This window comes from Coregonus lavaretus, assembly GCF_964263955.1.
Source record: "Coregonus lavaretus genome assembly, chromosome: 32".
In the NCBI taxonomy this organism is placed as follows: domain Eukaryota; kingdom Metazoa; phylum Chordata; class Actinopteri; order Salmoniformes; family Salmonidae; genus Coregonus; species Coregonus lavaretus.
Genome location: NC_140019.1, coordinates 18,552,990 through 18,568,302, shown reverse-complemented (window position 1 = coordinate 18,568,302; position 15,313 = coordinate 18,552,990). Strand labels below are relative to the sequence as shown.

The window sequence follows — 15,313 nt, the reverse complement described above, 5'->3', positions numbered from 1 at the left end:
CCACCCCGCTGGGGGCTACTGAATCAGGCCTTTATTTGACTTCATCTATGCTCAGATAAGTTGGCTATAAATAATTACGGTTGCAATGCAATCTTTAATTTGAGTCAGATATCCACTTTGGAGAAAAATGGGAGTTGGATCAATTTCAGTGTCAATTTGTCAGTAATAGACAGATTACCTTTGTATGTTGCATCATATAGCTGACCTACGTGTCTTTGCCGAAGTAAACAGTAGAAAGCCATGTATTATTAATAGATAACACAATTGACACAAGGTTAATTGGGAAATGACTATCCCAGAAGGTGACATACTTCGAGTGGATACAGTAATCATGTCAATCTGTGTGTATATGTAGGCCTCATGAGATTCAAAGCATTAAGGAAGGCAACAATGCCAAAACAGGCAATTATTTGACAAAAAAAGAAATGGTTGCTCAATGCTTAGGGATGCATGTAATGGCCTTCGACATGTAAGGTTAGCCAACAGGGAACAGACATAGCATAGTATGCATTTCTGTTAAGTGTCTGGTACAGTGGTTAAAAGGAGAAATTGAGAATGTTGTGATAATTAAATTACAATAATGTAACAATAGAGAATCTGTAATTTTCCAGCAGTAAAGCAAATATGTTTATTAAGCACTTTAATATACATCAGAAAATTCTGCTTAATAGAGTACAGGAAATACATTTTTTAAATGAAAAGTTCAATGTACATGTTAAGCTATTTACAATCTAATTGTTTAGAGTAAATTCGAAACAATATTACAGACACAGGCAAGACAAATAATGACAGTTTGACAGATGGCGAAACAAGTTTGAATACTGTCCAGAATTGATCCTAGAATGAGACCTTGCTTTATACCTTCATAGCACACCTTCAAGCTGTACTGTAGAGCGGAGGGCTTTGACTTGGGTTTATACCGCATGTGTTTGTGTTTGTGCATGCGACAGCTTTCCGCTTTTTTTCTCTTGGAACAAAATTGCTCACTGTTAACATTGTGAAAAGCCTGCAAAAAATATGACACGCAAATGCGCACACAGCACAACATAGCCCATGAGAAACAGATGTTTCCAATCCGAAAGCACCATCTCCAAGACCCTCCCCCTCCCTCGCCATTGGAGCTAGAGGGATAACTGATATGCAGCCGCTCGGAGAAGAAGAAAAAGCTGTTTCAACTTTGGCTTGACAAGTATACATTTCAAACAATGCTTAAAAAACATAATATTATTGAAGTCTACTACTCAGTGAAGTCGTGACAAGTGAACTGTAAGCCTTTTTTGTGTCTTGCCCCAAAATAAACTGCAATTATCAAAACATAGCCACACTACAATAGGGGAAACAAAGCTTGAATTTAGTTTCTTGCATTGCAGGTTATATATAGACTTCTGTCAACGAATGCATTCATCACGGCTTAAGCTTGAGACATTTGCATTTAGCACCAAACTCTGTAGTTGACAGTATACTAATGGTTATTTTAATCAATTTAAATGCACACAAAAACAAATGAAAAGTCCCACGGGGACAAAATGAAATCACATTGGTTTAATGTTTTCAAAAAACTCTCCCCCTTAGGTACTGTATCTGTAGTCCTACCATACACATAGCAAACAAAATAGTATCAAGACGACCAAAATGGAGTCCAAAATAACTGCAGGAAACTTTTGAACACAGCACCATGATAGAGCTTACAATACAAATGAAAGTGACTTTTTCCAAAATAAATATGCTTGATTATACTTGTATAGTAAATTGCCTTAACTATTATCATATTACACACAACATAGTCTACATTACCAAAAGTATGTGGACACTTGCTCGTCGAGCATCTCATTCCAAAATCATGGGCATTTATATGGAGTTGGTCCTCCCTTTTGCTGCTATAACAGCCTCCACTCTTCTGGGAAGGCTTTCCAATAGATGTTGGAACATTGCTCCGGGGACTTGCTTCCATTCAGTCCCAAGCATTAGTGAGGTCGGGCACTACTGATGGACGATTAGGCCTGGCATGTAGTCGGTGTTCCAATTAATCCCAAAGGTGTTCGATGGGGTTGAGGTCAGGGCTCTGTGCAGGCCAGTCAAGTTTATCCACACCGATCTTGACCAACCATTTCTGTATGGACCTCAATTTGTGCACGGGGAGATTGTCATGCTGAAACAGGAAAGGGCCTTCCTCAAACTGTTGCCACAAAGTTGGAAGCACAGAATTGTCTAGAATGTCATTGTATGCTGTAGCATTAAGATTTCCCTTCACTGGAACTAAGGGGCCTAGCCCGAATCATGAAAAACAGCCCCAGACCATTATTCCTCCTTCACCAAACTTTACAGTTGGCACTATGCATTGGGGCAGGTAGCGTTCTCCTGGCATCCGCCAAACCCAGATTCGTCCGTCGTATTGCCAGATGGGGAAGCGTGATTCATCACTGCAAAGAACGCGTTTCCACGGCTCCAGAGTCCAATGGCGGCGAGCTTTACACCACTCCAACCAACGATTGGCATTGCACATGGTGATCTTAGGCTTGTGTGTGGCTGGTCAGCCATGGAAACCCATTTCATTAAGCTCCCGACGTTGCTTCCAGAGGCAGTTTGGAACTCGGTAGTGAGTGTTGCAACCGAGGAGAGACGATTTTTACATGCTTCAGCACTCGGTGTTCCCGTTCTCTGAGCTTGTGTGGCCTACCACTTCGCAACTGAGCCGTTCTTACTCCTATACGTTTCCACTTCACAATAACAGCACTTACAGTTGACCGGGGAAGCTCTAGCAGGGCAGAAATTTGACAAACTGACTTGTTGGAAAGGTGGCATCCTATAACCGTGCCACATTGAAAGTCACTGAGCTCTTCAGTAAGGCCATTCTACTGACAATGTTTGTCTATTGAGATTGCATGGCTGTGTGCTCAATTTTATACCCGTCAGCAACGGTGTGGCTGAAATAGGCAAATCCACTCATTTGAAGGGGTGTCCACATACTTTTGTATATATAGTATAGTGTATGTTTAGCACATTGAACAAGGTTAACACCGATTATTTGGGGTCTTCAGAAAGACAGAGTATCAATGCGCGTAACATTATCCCATGTCATCGATTTATCTTGATGTCCTCTGATCAGATGTGACAATGTACTCAGCTGTAAATTGCTGTTGGTGTGTATGATTGCAAGACAAAACAACACATATATAAAACAAACACAAAAACAATATATGATTATTTTGAACAATTAGTTTGAAACACAGAGCATAAAGGGGAGGCTGAACAAATGCATGTTTGTCATTTTCTCTTTTTAAAAAGTGCATACACTGCATATTAAATATCAATACATTAAATTAAATGATAGTGTGCATGATTACATTGACAAGGCTGTAACAGATATAGGCACATTGAAGTATCAGTTCATGTAAGCCTTGTGCAGCGATCAACATTCTTCCCTAGGTTTTCAGATGAAAATAGTTGCTTTGGCACATTCCCTCCGATGTCTGCATGACGAATGGCATTCAAGACATCTGAAACGGTAATGGAAATGATTTGGGTTAGTGCTGAGTTGGAAAACATAGTAGTCTTCTTGGCCAGAAAAGGGCATTCTTTGAAATGCATCAGTCATGTTAAAGTTTAAGTTCTACTAACGATAATAAAATATTGACTGGAAATTTCCATACAGTGTTTCCAGTAGTGGTGAGTGAGTCATTAGATTGTATTTTAATAACAACATACTGTATCAACAACGTGGCTATCAATCATACAAGTAATACACAGACATGTATAATAGTATACAGGGATTCTGATCTTCAGCCTACATCCCATCCCTGCATGTTCTTAACTTGTACTTCTATCTTCAAGATGTAATGAAACCATTTGAAATCGTACTGAAAATAAAGCACGTCAGAATTGATCTACTTATTATATGTAATCACTTGATACCCTAGAAACTCATCATAACATTATATAATTAATAAAACAACTGTTGAACACAAGAAGAACTCTAGTCGGTGTTTAATGCTTAGAAAAAAGCATTACATCAGATTAGTTTGAACACTTACCAGCTATAACGGTGTCTCCTTTTTGTAATTAAACCCAGGGTCAGATCCTTCTATCTGCAGTTTCAGGACTTGTTTAAGGCTTAATTCAGTCTCCCCTATAGGGTAGTTCTCCAGCACATCCTGGTGTCCTCTATTCTGTACAGTCCTATGGACAGAAACCCTCCCGAGGAAAACCTGATTGCCCTGAAGATGGTAGTTGGGGTTGGTCATAATGCCATTTCGCTTCTTCTCTGCAATGCTCTGCTGTTGGATGAATAACTGCTCTTGGGTTAGCCCCCCTTCTGGCTGGGTGGAGCCACCAACCATAATCTTACAATGAGGATCCTTCACCGCAATGTTCGCTACAGGCTTGTTGAGCGCAATCCTCTTATCAAACTGGGTCATCTCATATTCTAACACCTGACTCTGGGTTGAGCCAATGCTCTTGAGCCTTTTCTTGTCTCCGGACCCCCCTTTGCTGTTGGATGTGTCATTTCTGGTCTTAGTCCCTTTGGTCGACTTGAGACCTGGCTTAACCTGAGCCCAGTCAAATTCACTTGATGGAGACCCCGGCTGATGTCCAATGGACTTGGTGGTGGAGGAAGGTGACACGATGGATTGTCGGCTACGACTGCGAGGAAGAGAGTGTTGCTGGATTTGCTCTGTGAAGGTCATTCCGTGGAAACTATCTATCGGCACAGTCTGTGCAGTCGCTGTGGACGAGGTGGTTCTCAGTGAGGAGTTCTTAGAACTTTTGAGGGAATTATTTGAGAGAGACGACTTCTGTCTGTCCACGGTAGAGTCAGGAGATTCCGAAGGGGAGCTGAAGGCGTGGAGAGGACCGTTCTGTAAACCACGTCCAGATGACTGCATATCTCCAGCTCCCGTGCTGCCAGAGCTGTTGGATTTGATTGTGAGGGACTGCATTTTCCCAGATACAGAGAGTGGGGTTTTCTGTTCCATTGTGTGTACTGGTGAAGGACTACAGCCATTAAGACTTGAGGCCCCATACTTCTCAAGAAGTTTAATTATCATTGAATGCCCCCCTTTTGCAGCCACTCGCATGGCTGTGCGTCCAAACTGGTCTGCGTGGTTGGGGTCAGCGCCATGCTCTAGAAGGATCTGCACTACATCTCTGTGCCCCTCTTGGGCAGCAATGCCAAGCGCTGTTGCCCCCTGATTACATGTATGATCCACGTGAGTGCCATTGTCAATCAAGAACTGCACAACCTTTGCGTGGCCTTGCCAAGCTGCTGACTGGAGGGCGGATCGCTTCTCGTTGTCACAAGAGTTCACGTCGGCATGATAGTTGATCAGCATCCTGACCATTTCTACATGCCCTTGCCAGCAGGACACGTGGAGGGCTGTCCTTCCCTCTGTGTCGCTGACTTCCACATTTGCCACATTTTCCAGGAAGTACTCTGCCATTGCTAGCTGATTCTCAAGTGCCAATATGTATAATGTTGGGCGTCCGTCTGCGTCTTTATAATCTATATCAGCACCATGACTCAGCAACAGTTCAACAATATCCCTGTGGCCTTCCAGTGCAGCCACCCTGAGAGAATTCCTCCCATCGTAACCTCTCTGGTCGATGCAAGACTTGTTTTCCAGAAGAATGTGGACACAGTCATAGTGGCCCTCTTGCGCAGACAATATCAGGGGTATTCGACCATCGTTATCCACCTCTGTGCATCGGGCACCTTGCTCAATGAGGGCATCGCATACTTGCCGGTGACCCTCGAATGAGGCCATGTGCAGTGGGGTCCAGCCTGAGTCATCTCTGTGATTTTCATCCAGCCCTCTGTCCAGCAGAGTTCGGACCACCTCTACGTTCCCTTGAGCAGATGCTATGCTCAGAACAGTTCTTCCTTCACTGTCAATGCTGTCTACAGCTGCACCCCAGAAAAGCAGGGTATTGACAACGGAGGCATGGCCCATGGATGCTGCTGCAAGAAGAGGCGTTCGGCCATTGTTGTCAGTGTGATCCACATCAGCTCCACCTTCCAGCAGCAGATCAACTACGTCCACATGTCCTTCATAGGCAGCCACGAGGAGGGGTGTCATGCAGTCTTTGTCGCAGTGGTCGACCTCTGCACCCCTGTCAATGAGGAGGCTTACGACAGAGGCATGGCCTTTACTGGCAGGCACACAGAGAGCTGCAACTGAGAGGGCTGTCCTTCCGTCCACATCTTCATGGTTCACCTCTGCCCCATGTTCCAAGAGGTGCTCTACAATTTCTCTGTGCCCCATGTATGCCGCTGCAATGAGAGCTGTCCTTCCTTCATTGTCTGCTTTGTTGACTTCTGCCCCGTGTTGGAGGAGGTTCAGCACGATGTCTTCATGGCCTCCCCAAGCTGCGGCTCTCAAGGCAGTTCTGCTGTCGGCATCAGCACAGTCAACTTTGGCACCAGCGTAGAGGAGAGCAGACACCACCTCCGAATGCCCTCCCCAGGCTGCAGACCTAAGGGCGGTCCACCCATCATGGTCTGTGTGATTGATGTTTGCCTCACAGCCAATGAGGCAGTTGACCACCTTCGTGTGCCCTTGTCTTGCAGCAAGAGTAACTGCAGTTTGTCCATGGTTGTCCTCCAGCTCCATGTTGGCTCTTCTGGATATGAGAAAGTTCACCACGTCCAGGTTTCCACTGTACGCAGCATTGGCCAGCAAAGTTCTCCCACTAGAGTCACATTGGTTCACAGAGGCCCCATTGTCTAGCAATGTCCGAATCGAATCCTCTCTCTCCAGTGCCTGCTGCACTATGCAAGAGGCATGGTCGTCCTCGTTGTTGACGTGAGCTCCAGCTTTGACCAGAAGCTGCAGTACCTCCTGCTCTTTAGGTATAGAGGTGGAAAGAGAGTCTTTAGTGGGTGTGCCATTCCACACCATCCAAAGAGCCAGGTTGAAAGTCTCTATCTGCAGGTTGGATTTGATCAGATGCAGGGCAAACTCCTGCACCTCCAGTGGTTTGAGCTGCTTGGCCCTGCAAGTGTAACTCATTGCCATCATTCTATGTCCCTCTGCTTCATTACACAAGTACTTTTGGGTACAATGCTTAACATCCAGGAGCCACTCTGCAAAACTGTAGTGAAAGAGGATCTTAGTACTTCTGAGGCCATCGACCAACAACTTGGAGAGGATGTCCATCTTCTTCTGAAAGTCCTCCATGGTGAGAGCCATGTTTTTGGTCCAGACAGCATAGTAAAGCTCCTTGAGAGTAAGCGGCCTGCAAGTTGCGAGGATCACATTGAGGATGGGCTGGACTTTGGCAAACTGCTTCCGGACAAACAGCCTTTGGCAGAGCCACAAGTAGAGGCCATTGAGCGTGCCGGGGATGTCGCGGATCTCTCGCAGCATGATGAAGTTCTCCACCACCCCATCCAGCACGCGCTCCAGGTAGAGGAAGCAGCCGCTGCTTTTGATGTGCAACTGGTTGAGCATCTCGGCCGTCTCCTTGGTAAGGTGCTGGCGAAGGGCCTCCTCCTGGTCGAGCCTGTGGAGGATGTACTGCTGCACGTCCTTGACGATGTAGGCTTTGCGAAGGTCATCCAGGCTGATTTTACGGAATCCTAGAAAATAGAAAAAATTACTTAGTTTACCACATCAAAAGCAATATATTAAACATACATTTCCACTCCAACTTCTTTCCACACATTTCCAATATTAATATGGCAGTGTTACAGTATATCAGAGTAATACAAAGAGGGTATAATTAGTCTTTCCACTGAATTTCAGCACTCATATGAAGATAACTAATACATTTTCCCATGGTGACCCTAAATTCTCAGATAGAGGTCTGACCAGAATATGGATATTTTACCTTTGGAGAATTCTATTACACCAACCTTTAATTTCCTAAGGCACAGACTAATTAGTGGTAAAGCCATGTTGTTGAAATAAAACCTTTCAAAAGGAATTGAGAGCATGACCCTGGTCTCTGGCTGAGTAATCAGTAAGAGTTCAGCATCAGTATGGCAGATCTTTTGTGAAGGACTATGGAAAACAAAGCCGCTGTAATTGATGCTATAAAAGGGTACTTGATGCAGAGGGCCTTTGATTCTCCTAAGAAAACACAATACTTTATCATTCCAATACATTTAACTAAAGATATATCGATATGATTGCAAAATATACTGAACAAAAATATAAACGCAACATGCAACAATTTCAACGATTTTACTGACTTACAGTTCATTTAAGGAAATCAGTCAATTGAAATAAGTTCATTAGGCCCTAATCTATGGATTTCACATGACTGGGAATACAGATATGCATCTGTTGGTCACAGATACCTTTAAAAAAGGTAGGGGCGTGGATCAGAAAACCAGTCAGTATCTGGTGTGACCATCATTTGCCTCATGCAGCGCGACACATCTCCTTCGCATAGAGTTGATTGTGGCCTGTGGAATGTTGTCCCAGTCCTCTTTAATAGCTGTGCAAAGTTGCTGGATATTGGCGGGAACTGGAACACGCTGTTGTACACGTTGATCCAGAGCATCCCAAACATGCTCAATGGGTGACATGTCTGGTGAGTTTGCAGGCCATGGAAGAACTGGGACATTTTCAGCTTCCAGGAATTGTGCACAGATCCTTGCGACATGGGGCTGTGCATTATCATGCTGAAACATGAGGTGATAGCAGTGGAAGAATGGCACGACGATGGGCTTCAGGATCTTGTCACGGTATCTCTATGAATTCAAATTGCCATTGTGTTCGTTGTCCGTAGCTTATGCCTGCCCATACCATAACCCCATCGCCACCATGGGGCACTCTGTTCACAATGTTGACATCAGCAAACCTCTCGCCCACACAACGCCATACAAGTGGTCTGCGGTTGTGATGCCGGTTGGACGTACTACCAAATTATCTAAAACAATGTTGGAGGTGCCTTATGGTAGAGAAATGAACATGAAATAATCTGGCAACAGCTCTGGTGGACATTCCTGCAGTCAGCATGCCAATTGTATGCTCACTCAAAACTTGAGACATCTGTGGCATTGTGTTGTGTGACAAAACTGCACATTTTAGAGTGGCCTTTTATTTTCCCCAGCACAAGGTACACCTGTGTCATGATCATGCTGTTTAACCAGCTTCTTGATATGCCACACCTGTCAGGTGGATGGATTATCTTGGCAATGGAGAAATGCTCACTAACAGGGATGTAAACAAATTTGTGCACAAAATTTGAAAGAAATACGATTTTTGTGTGTATAGAACATTTCTTGGATCTTTTATTTCAGCTCATGAAACATGGGACCAACACTTTATATGTTGCATTTATATTTTTGTTCAATGTTAGTAGTTTTGGAAAATAAAGTATGCAAGAAAGACTTTCTTATACAGTACATATCAACATCCTTAAAGCTCAGGGCTCAACTAATTCATTAAAGCTCAGGGCCCAACTAATTCATTAAAGCTCAGGGCCCAACTAATTCATTAAATGACCTCTCCTCACATACCATAGAAACATGCATTGAGACCTGTACTGTAATATATTTGAGAGAAAAGCCACAAAGCAGGTAACCCCTGGAAGAGCGATTTCCATTTCATAGTACACCAATGGCCATAAGACAACACTATTGCTTCACTCATTAACAGACTACATACACAGACAAGACCTTTATAAATAAATCACCATGGGTTTTAATTAATGACCCCACTAATGTGTAGTAGCAATCCTTTCCCAGATAGTGGAAAATAGCTCCATGCCAGACTGCTAACAGACATGTAGGGGGAACTTTCTCCATGTTGAAGCAGTCAGCTCAGGCTACACACCCAAGGGCAGGGGAAGCATTTACGCATAGATGTATTTACTGTTCCCATGGTCTCAGACCTTCTGGGGCAGAGGGGAAACAAGAGACTTGACAGCAACTCGTTCAATGACATATTTCTCGATTCTAAACTAGCCTCCTGCTGTGGGAAACGGGTGTTACATTCCTTTGTTTTATCTAATTGTCTAGATCATCAAAAACAAGCCGCTTCTAAATGTTTCCTGAAGACATGGGCTCATTTCCTGCTGTCTGGGTTAGGGTAACCGGGTTATTTAAATGTAGGTACCTTAAACACACCCACATGATAAATAAAACAAGCTTTCCAAAGTAGGGATCTGAGAGGGTTCTAGACAGAGACTAATGACAACATTTAGACACAATTTACATGCTCAGAATCAATCAGTGCCATTAATACTACAAACTGGGTTGCTTTGATTACATAATCAACGTTTCTCTGTGTACAAGTATCACACACTGTCGCAAAGCCTGTGGCGTTGTTCCCTCCATTAATAATTCTATGCAGAAAGAAGACTATGAAATCTTATCCCACACAGAGGCAATGGAGCCACACCTGTAGCGAAATGAGGCACACCCCTCTAATCATTGCCATTGTAGCTTTCGATACATGAAACTGGCAGTACTCATACAGATACGATAAAAACCAATCCTTGAGGAATATAAACAATGTTTCATACAAGTTATGGCTAACAATGTTCGACATGATAAAATTCCATTCCTAATTAATACAAACACTGTGATAACAGATGGTTATCTGTGGTACATTACCATTCCATGCTTTAACGGAAACGACAAAAAACAATGCAGCTAATCTGTCCTACATAATGTCGTCACTCATAACAGAGTACAGTAGGATCATCATAATATTACTTAGAACCCAATGATCCAAAGCCTCTGTGTGTCAGTCAATGTTTTTAGCAACAGAGTATTTTCCGCTGCCTCTCCCATGACCTGTGGCCTCCTGCTCCACCTCAGCCTCATTCTCCACTAAGCATCCGGGAACCCTTCTGCGGAGACAGGAAACCCACTGGCCGATAGGAGGAAGAGGCCATTAAGAGGGTGGACTGAACGATATCTAGGACAGATTACCTAAAAGTCTATTTTAGCCAGCCGGGAGACTTTGCCTCAGCATGTTGTCTTTCAAAGGTTGTCTTAATGTTTGATTTAGATGTGTGTAACCCGCCATCAGAATATCAGTGAATCAGACTGCGCTGCATGGCAAATTGTAGCAGTTATTTTTATTTCTCTAGACAACAAATACACTCCTTCTCTCCTACTGTTTTGAGATTAGTGTCCTCCCCCAGTTCCTACATAGTAGTTCATATGTACATTATGAACACTGGTGATGTGGAAAACTCAAGGGGAGGAAAAGAGAGACAGCAAGTTAACCACAGCCATCTTGAAATAGAGCATTATCCCAAAAAAACCTTTAAAAACATTTCCCGAGGCCCAGAGAAAGGAAAAGAGAGAAATGAACAAGCATGGGCCTACAGTCTGAACACACCAGAGGCCTTTTCATTAAATTACTATAAATGGAGGAAGCTGACCTAAAATTTCCACTTGAGTCATCACAGACATCACTTCATATGGCCTGAAACTGCTGTGCAGTCATGGCAATATCACTGTTCTCCTCGTGTGGCACAGATGAGCACAAGAGGAACTTGAGGCAACAACTTCGGCTCATTGCAGTAGCAGATGTAGTCACTAGCTACACAATTAACTGCTATCAGAAGTCTGCATGACTCATGTTGCACAGGCCTTCCAAGAAGCGTGTTTTCTTTTAACTGCAGGCAAGGACATGATGCCAGGCCTTTACACTTTTCCAGGTCAACTGGACCACAGTCAATTCTAACTGGGGGGGTGCAACAGTACGAGCATGGATGGCAGGGGTCTGAATAGAGAGGGACCGCTAACCAACCAACAACTGACACATTTATCAGGCAAGGGATGCAGCTCTGAGTACAGGCCTCTGAGCTAGCTGCTGCTCGTTACAGAACTGTATATTAGCCACGAGAGAGACAGCCCTATGCACAACGAGGAACTGTTTTCAGATGACAAATGAGGTAGGGTGTGTGTGTGTGTGTGTGTGTGTGTGTGTGTGTGTATGTGTGTTTGGAGTGGGATGTGGTTACAGGTTTTGACCCATGGACCTGGTTCTGACCGACTGCGTCTCAAATTTGTCACGTTCTTCGCGAGCCACCATCTTAAGTCATAAGATCCAAAAGGTAAACAGAAACCCTAGCTCTTCTCCTCTAGCCTGCCGTAAACCCCCACTCGACAAATGGCTGTCCAACAGCTGCAGAGTTCTTAGCTCCAAAACTGAACACGGCAGCCTCCCAAACACAAGTATGTGGGACGAGACTCTGCTCAAACCATCTGTAGACAAATAAGTCTTAAAAAAGCTCCAGTTGCCTTTTCATTTTGAAAAATGTTTGCTGCACGCTCCAACATTGATTACATTAGATAAACGTTAGTAAACTGTGGAAAGATGCCATAGTCTATTTGTTATTGAGAAACGAAATATAGATGGAAGTTGGTATTTATGAGAATAAGTCTCATATTAAGTCTCATTTAAAAGAAGTAAGAAACGCAAACTGTAAATGTAGTCAGGTTTATTTGTTGGGAGAAACAGAACTATGTAAATTATTTCTGTGCCATTTTTGTCCTTACGCGGTATCCTGACATGAGAAGCAGCATTAAACGTGCCACTGGAAAACGACTACATAAACATTAAAACAATGAATTTGCAGAGCGTAATCCTGGCGGCACAAGCATGAAAGGGTCTTGTCCGAACGTGTCCTCTCCTGAATTTCAAACGCGAGAGGAGACCTTCCAGTTAGACCTGTTGTGGTAACTGAATGGACTGGGGCACACTGATAGGTATACACGTAAGGCCCTTTAGTACAGCCTAGTATTAGTCTACAATCTAATGGTCCTATCAAGCCACCTGTATGAAATCGCATCACACCATCAAGGATGATTTATGTGAAACACTGTAGAGCCTACAGACTGATTAGGGGAGATAATTAAACGCTGTAATCCAGATACTTTGAATGAAGCGAACTACAGGATAGTGGTATGAGATGAATTCATACAACGGGTCACTATATCTACAGCTGGGTTTCTCTGTGACATGAAGCCTCCTTATTGCATGCAGCTGCACCAATGACTAGCCTTTTTCTCCAGATTACATTTTGAAAGCCTGCATTACATTTATGGAGATACTACCATGTTTCACAACTAGGGCCAGACACTTTTCCTGACCACATGACATAACCAGTAAAAAAATTGTTACCAGAAAGAACAGTATTGTTTTGGTTACATCTTGCCATGATTGAACTCTTAATAACCTCATTTACATATTTTGTATTTTTTTATTGTCATTTAGCAGACGCGCTTATGTAGAGTGACTTACAGGAGCAATTACGGTTAAGTGCCTTGCTCAAGGGCACATCAACAGATTTTTCACCTAGTCGGCTCGGGGATTCGCACCAGCGACCTTTCAGTTACTGGCCCAATGCTCTTAACCGCTAGACTATCTTCCGCCCTTTTTGACCCATCCTCATGATTTTCTGCTCTCCTGCACAGAGTAATGTGTCCAGTCTTGGATGCCAATCATGTTTTATTAGCCATCAAGTCACTTCAAATAAACCTGTATCTGCTATCGGCGTGAAGCAGGGAGTCTGGAACCATTTTGTTCAGCATGTCCACACACCAGATTTAAAGCTCAGCCCATGGAATGTTCACAGAGCTCGCTGTAAAATCAGGTACTTGCAAAGTTATTCTTGGCATGAGAGTCGGAGGCAGTCTGGCATACCACCCTGTCTTTAGCACACATTACCCCCCGTTGCAAGGCAAACTATTGGCGTGCCGGGAATTATAGGGCATTTATTTTCCTCAAATCAAATTAAGACCTAATTAAAGATCCCTGTATCGAAACGAGAACCGACATGCCTCTCTATACAGAAACCTAAAAATAATACTAATCTTGTTATATGAAACTGGGATCGTTGGCAGGGCCATGCTGCATACCAAAGGCCATCACCTAGAAGGAAAAGAGAGTTCTTCAACCATGTCTCGAGTCATGTTTCTGCGGTGCAGCACCAAAGGTCTTATAGATACACAGACACAGAAGACCTGTAATTTGCTTGGCTGTCAGACTGCTCGTGGTAAATACAGCATTCAGAGGGATTATGGTTATCTTCAGCGCAGCCAAGTAGCGCTCAACACGCAGACCCAGAGACTAACCAGCATACAAACCTGATGCACAATCTGTAAACACCAACTCAGCAACTATTAAGTTAACGGCCACTCTGAAGTTAGTAGATAATTATAACCTATATCTTATTATGGTTAACAATTTGATGGCCTCAAAGGTATTAGACTGTGCAACCAAAACAAACATATCTAAATAGTCATAGAACAACTTGATGTTATCATTTTAAGTATATTTTAGTCCATTGAGGCTATGCATCCTGTAAGCAATACCTTCCTGACAAATAAGTGGTCCACATATCTAGCACTAAGTTATTTGAATGGTCACTTCCACTGACATCCCTCCCATTTCTAATTATTTTACATAATCCGTACTACATCCGAGCTTCCTACATCTATGACAATATGTAATGAAAGTGGAGCCTGCTGGTTAATGATAGGCCGTCCAAACACCATCTTCATCCCTCTTTGGGGAGCATTCCACTCCTGGTGTAGAATAAATAAACAGTCCTCGATGCTTTATAGCCGTATTTGTGTTGTCAGCAGGCCAGAATATAGTGAGGCCTCCCATTTGCCTGAAAAAGAAGAAAACAACTCCCAGCATGGTGACCTTCTTGTGGAGGGGTCCTATGCTCTGCAGCCCCTCGTAACCAAGCTTGGGTCTGCAGACAAGTGCTGGTCTGAGAGCTATGGTGGGGGCTGGAGGGGCCTGCTATTTTCATTTCTGGTCAGTGGTGGTAAATCAGGCCTGTCACCTGGCCTTGGTGCAGAGAATGGTCCATTCACGGCCGGAGCAGAGGAGGAGGAGGCACAGCTCCTCACTAGGGTGGCCTACAGCTCCTCACTAGGGTGGCCTACAGCTCCTCACTAGGGTGGCCTACAGCTCCTCACTAGGGTGGCCTACAGCTCCTCACTAGGGTGGCCTACAGCTCCTCACTAGGGTGGCCTACAGCTCCTCACTAGGGTGGGCTACAGCTCCTCACTAGGGTGGCCTACAGCTCCTCACTAGGGTGGCCTAAAGCTCCTCACTAGGGTGGGCTACAGCTCCTCACTAGGGTGGCCTACAGCTCCTCACTAGGGTGGGCTACAGCTCCTCACTAGGGTGGGCTACAGCTCTTCACTAGGGTGGGCTACAGCTCTTCACTAGGGTGGCCTACAGCCCTTCACTAGGGTGGCCTACAGCTCCTCACTAGGGTGGCCTACAGCTCCTCACTAGGGTGGGCTACAGCTCCTCACTAGGGTGGCCTACAGCTCCTCACTAGGGTGGCCTACAGCTCCTCACTAGGGTGGGCTACAGTCTCT

At 44.1% G+C, this 15,313-nt stretch overlaps 1 protein-coding gene across 1 annotated transcript in view; it reads right to left on the bottom strand.

Moving 5' to 3' along the window:
• Positions 1 to 3,286: 3,286 nt before the first annotated feature.
• LOC311107818 (ankyrin repeat domain-containing protein 50-like) overlaps positions 3,287 to 15,313 on the bottom strand; it is a 36,157-nt gene continuing 24,130 nt past the window's right edge. The window contains exons 3-4 of the mRNA XM_084150375.1: positions 4,032 to 7,576; positions 3,287 to 3,497 (exon numbers count right to left, since the gene is read on the bottom strand). Coding sequence (XP_084006501.1) covers positions 4,035 to 7,576 — 3,542 coding nt within the window. The 3' untranslated portion in view covers positions 3,287 to 3,497; positions 4,032 to 4,034. The remainder of the gene's footprint in view (positions 3,498 to 4,031; positions 7,577 to 15,313) is intronic.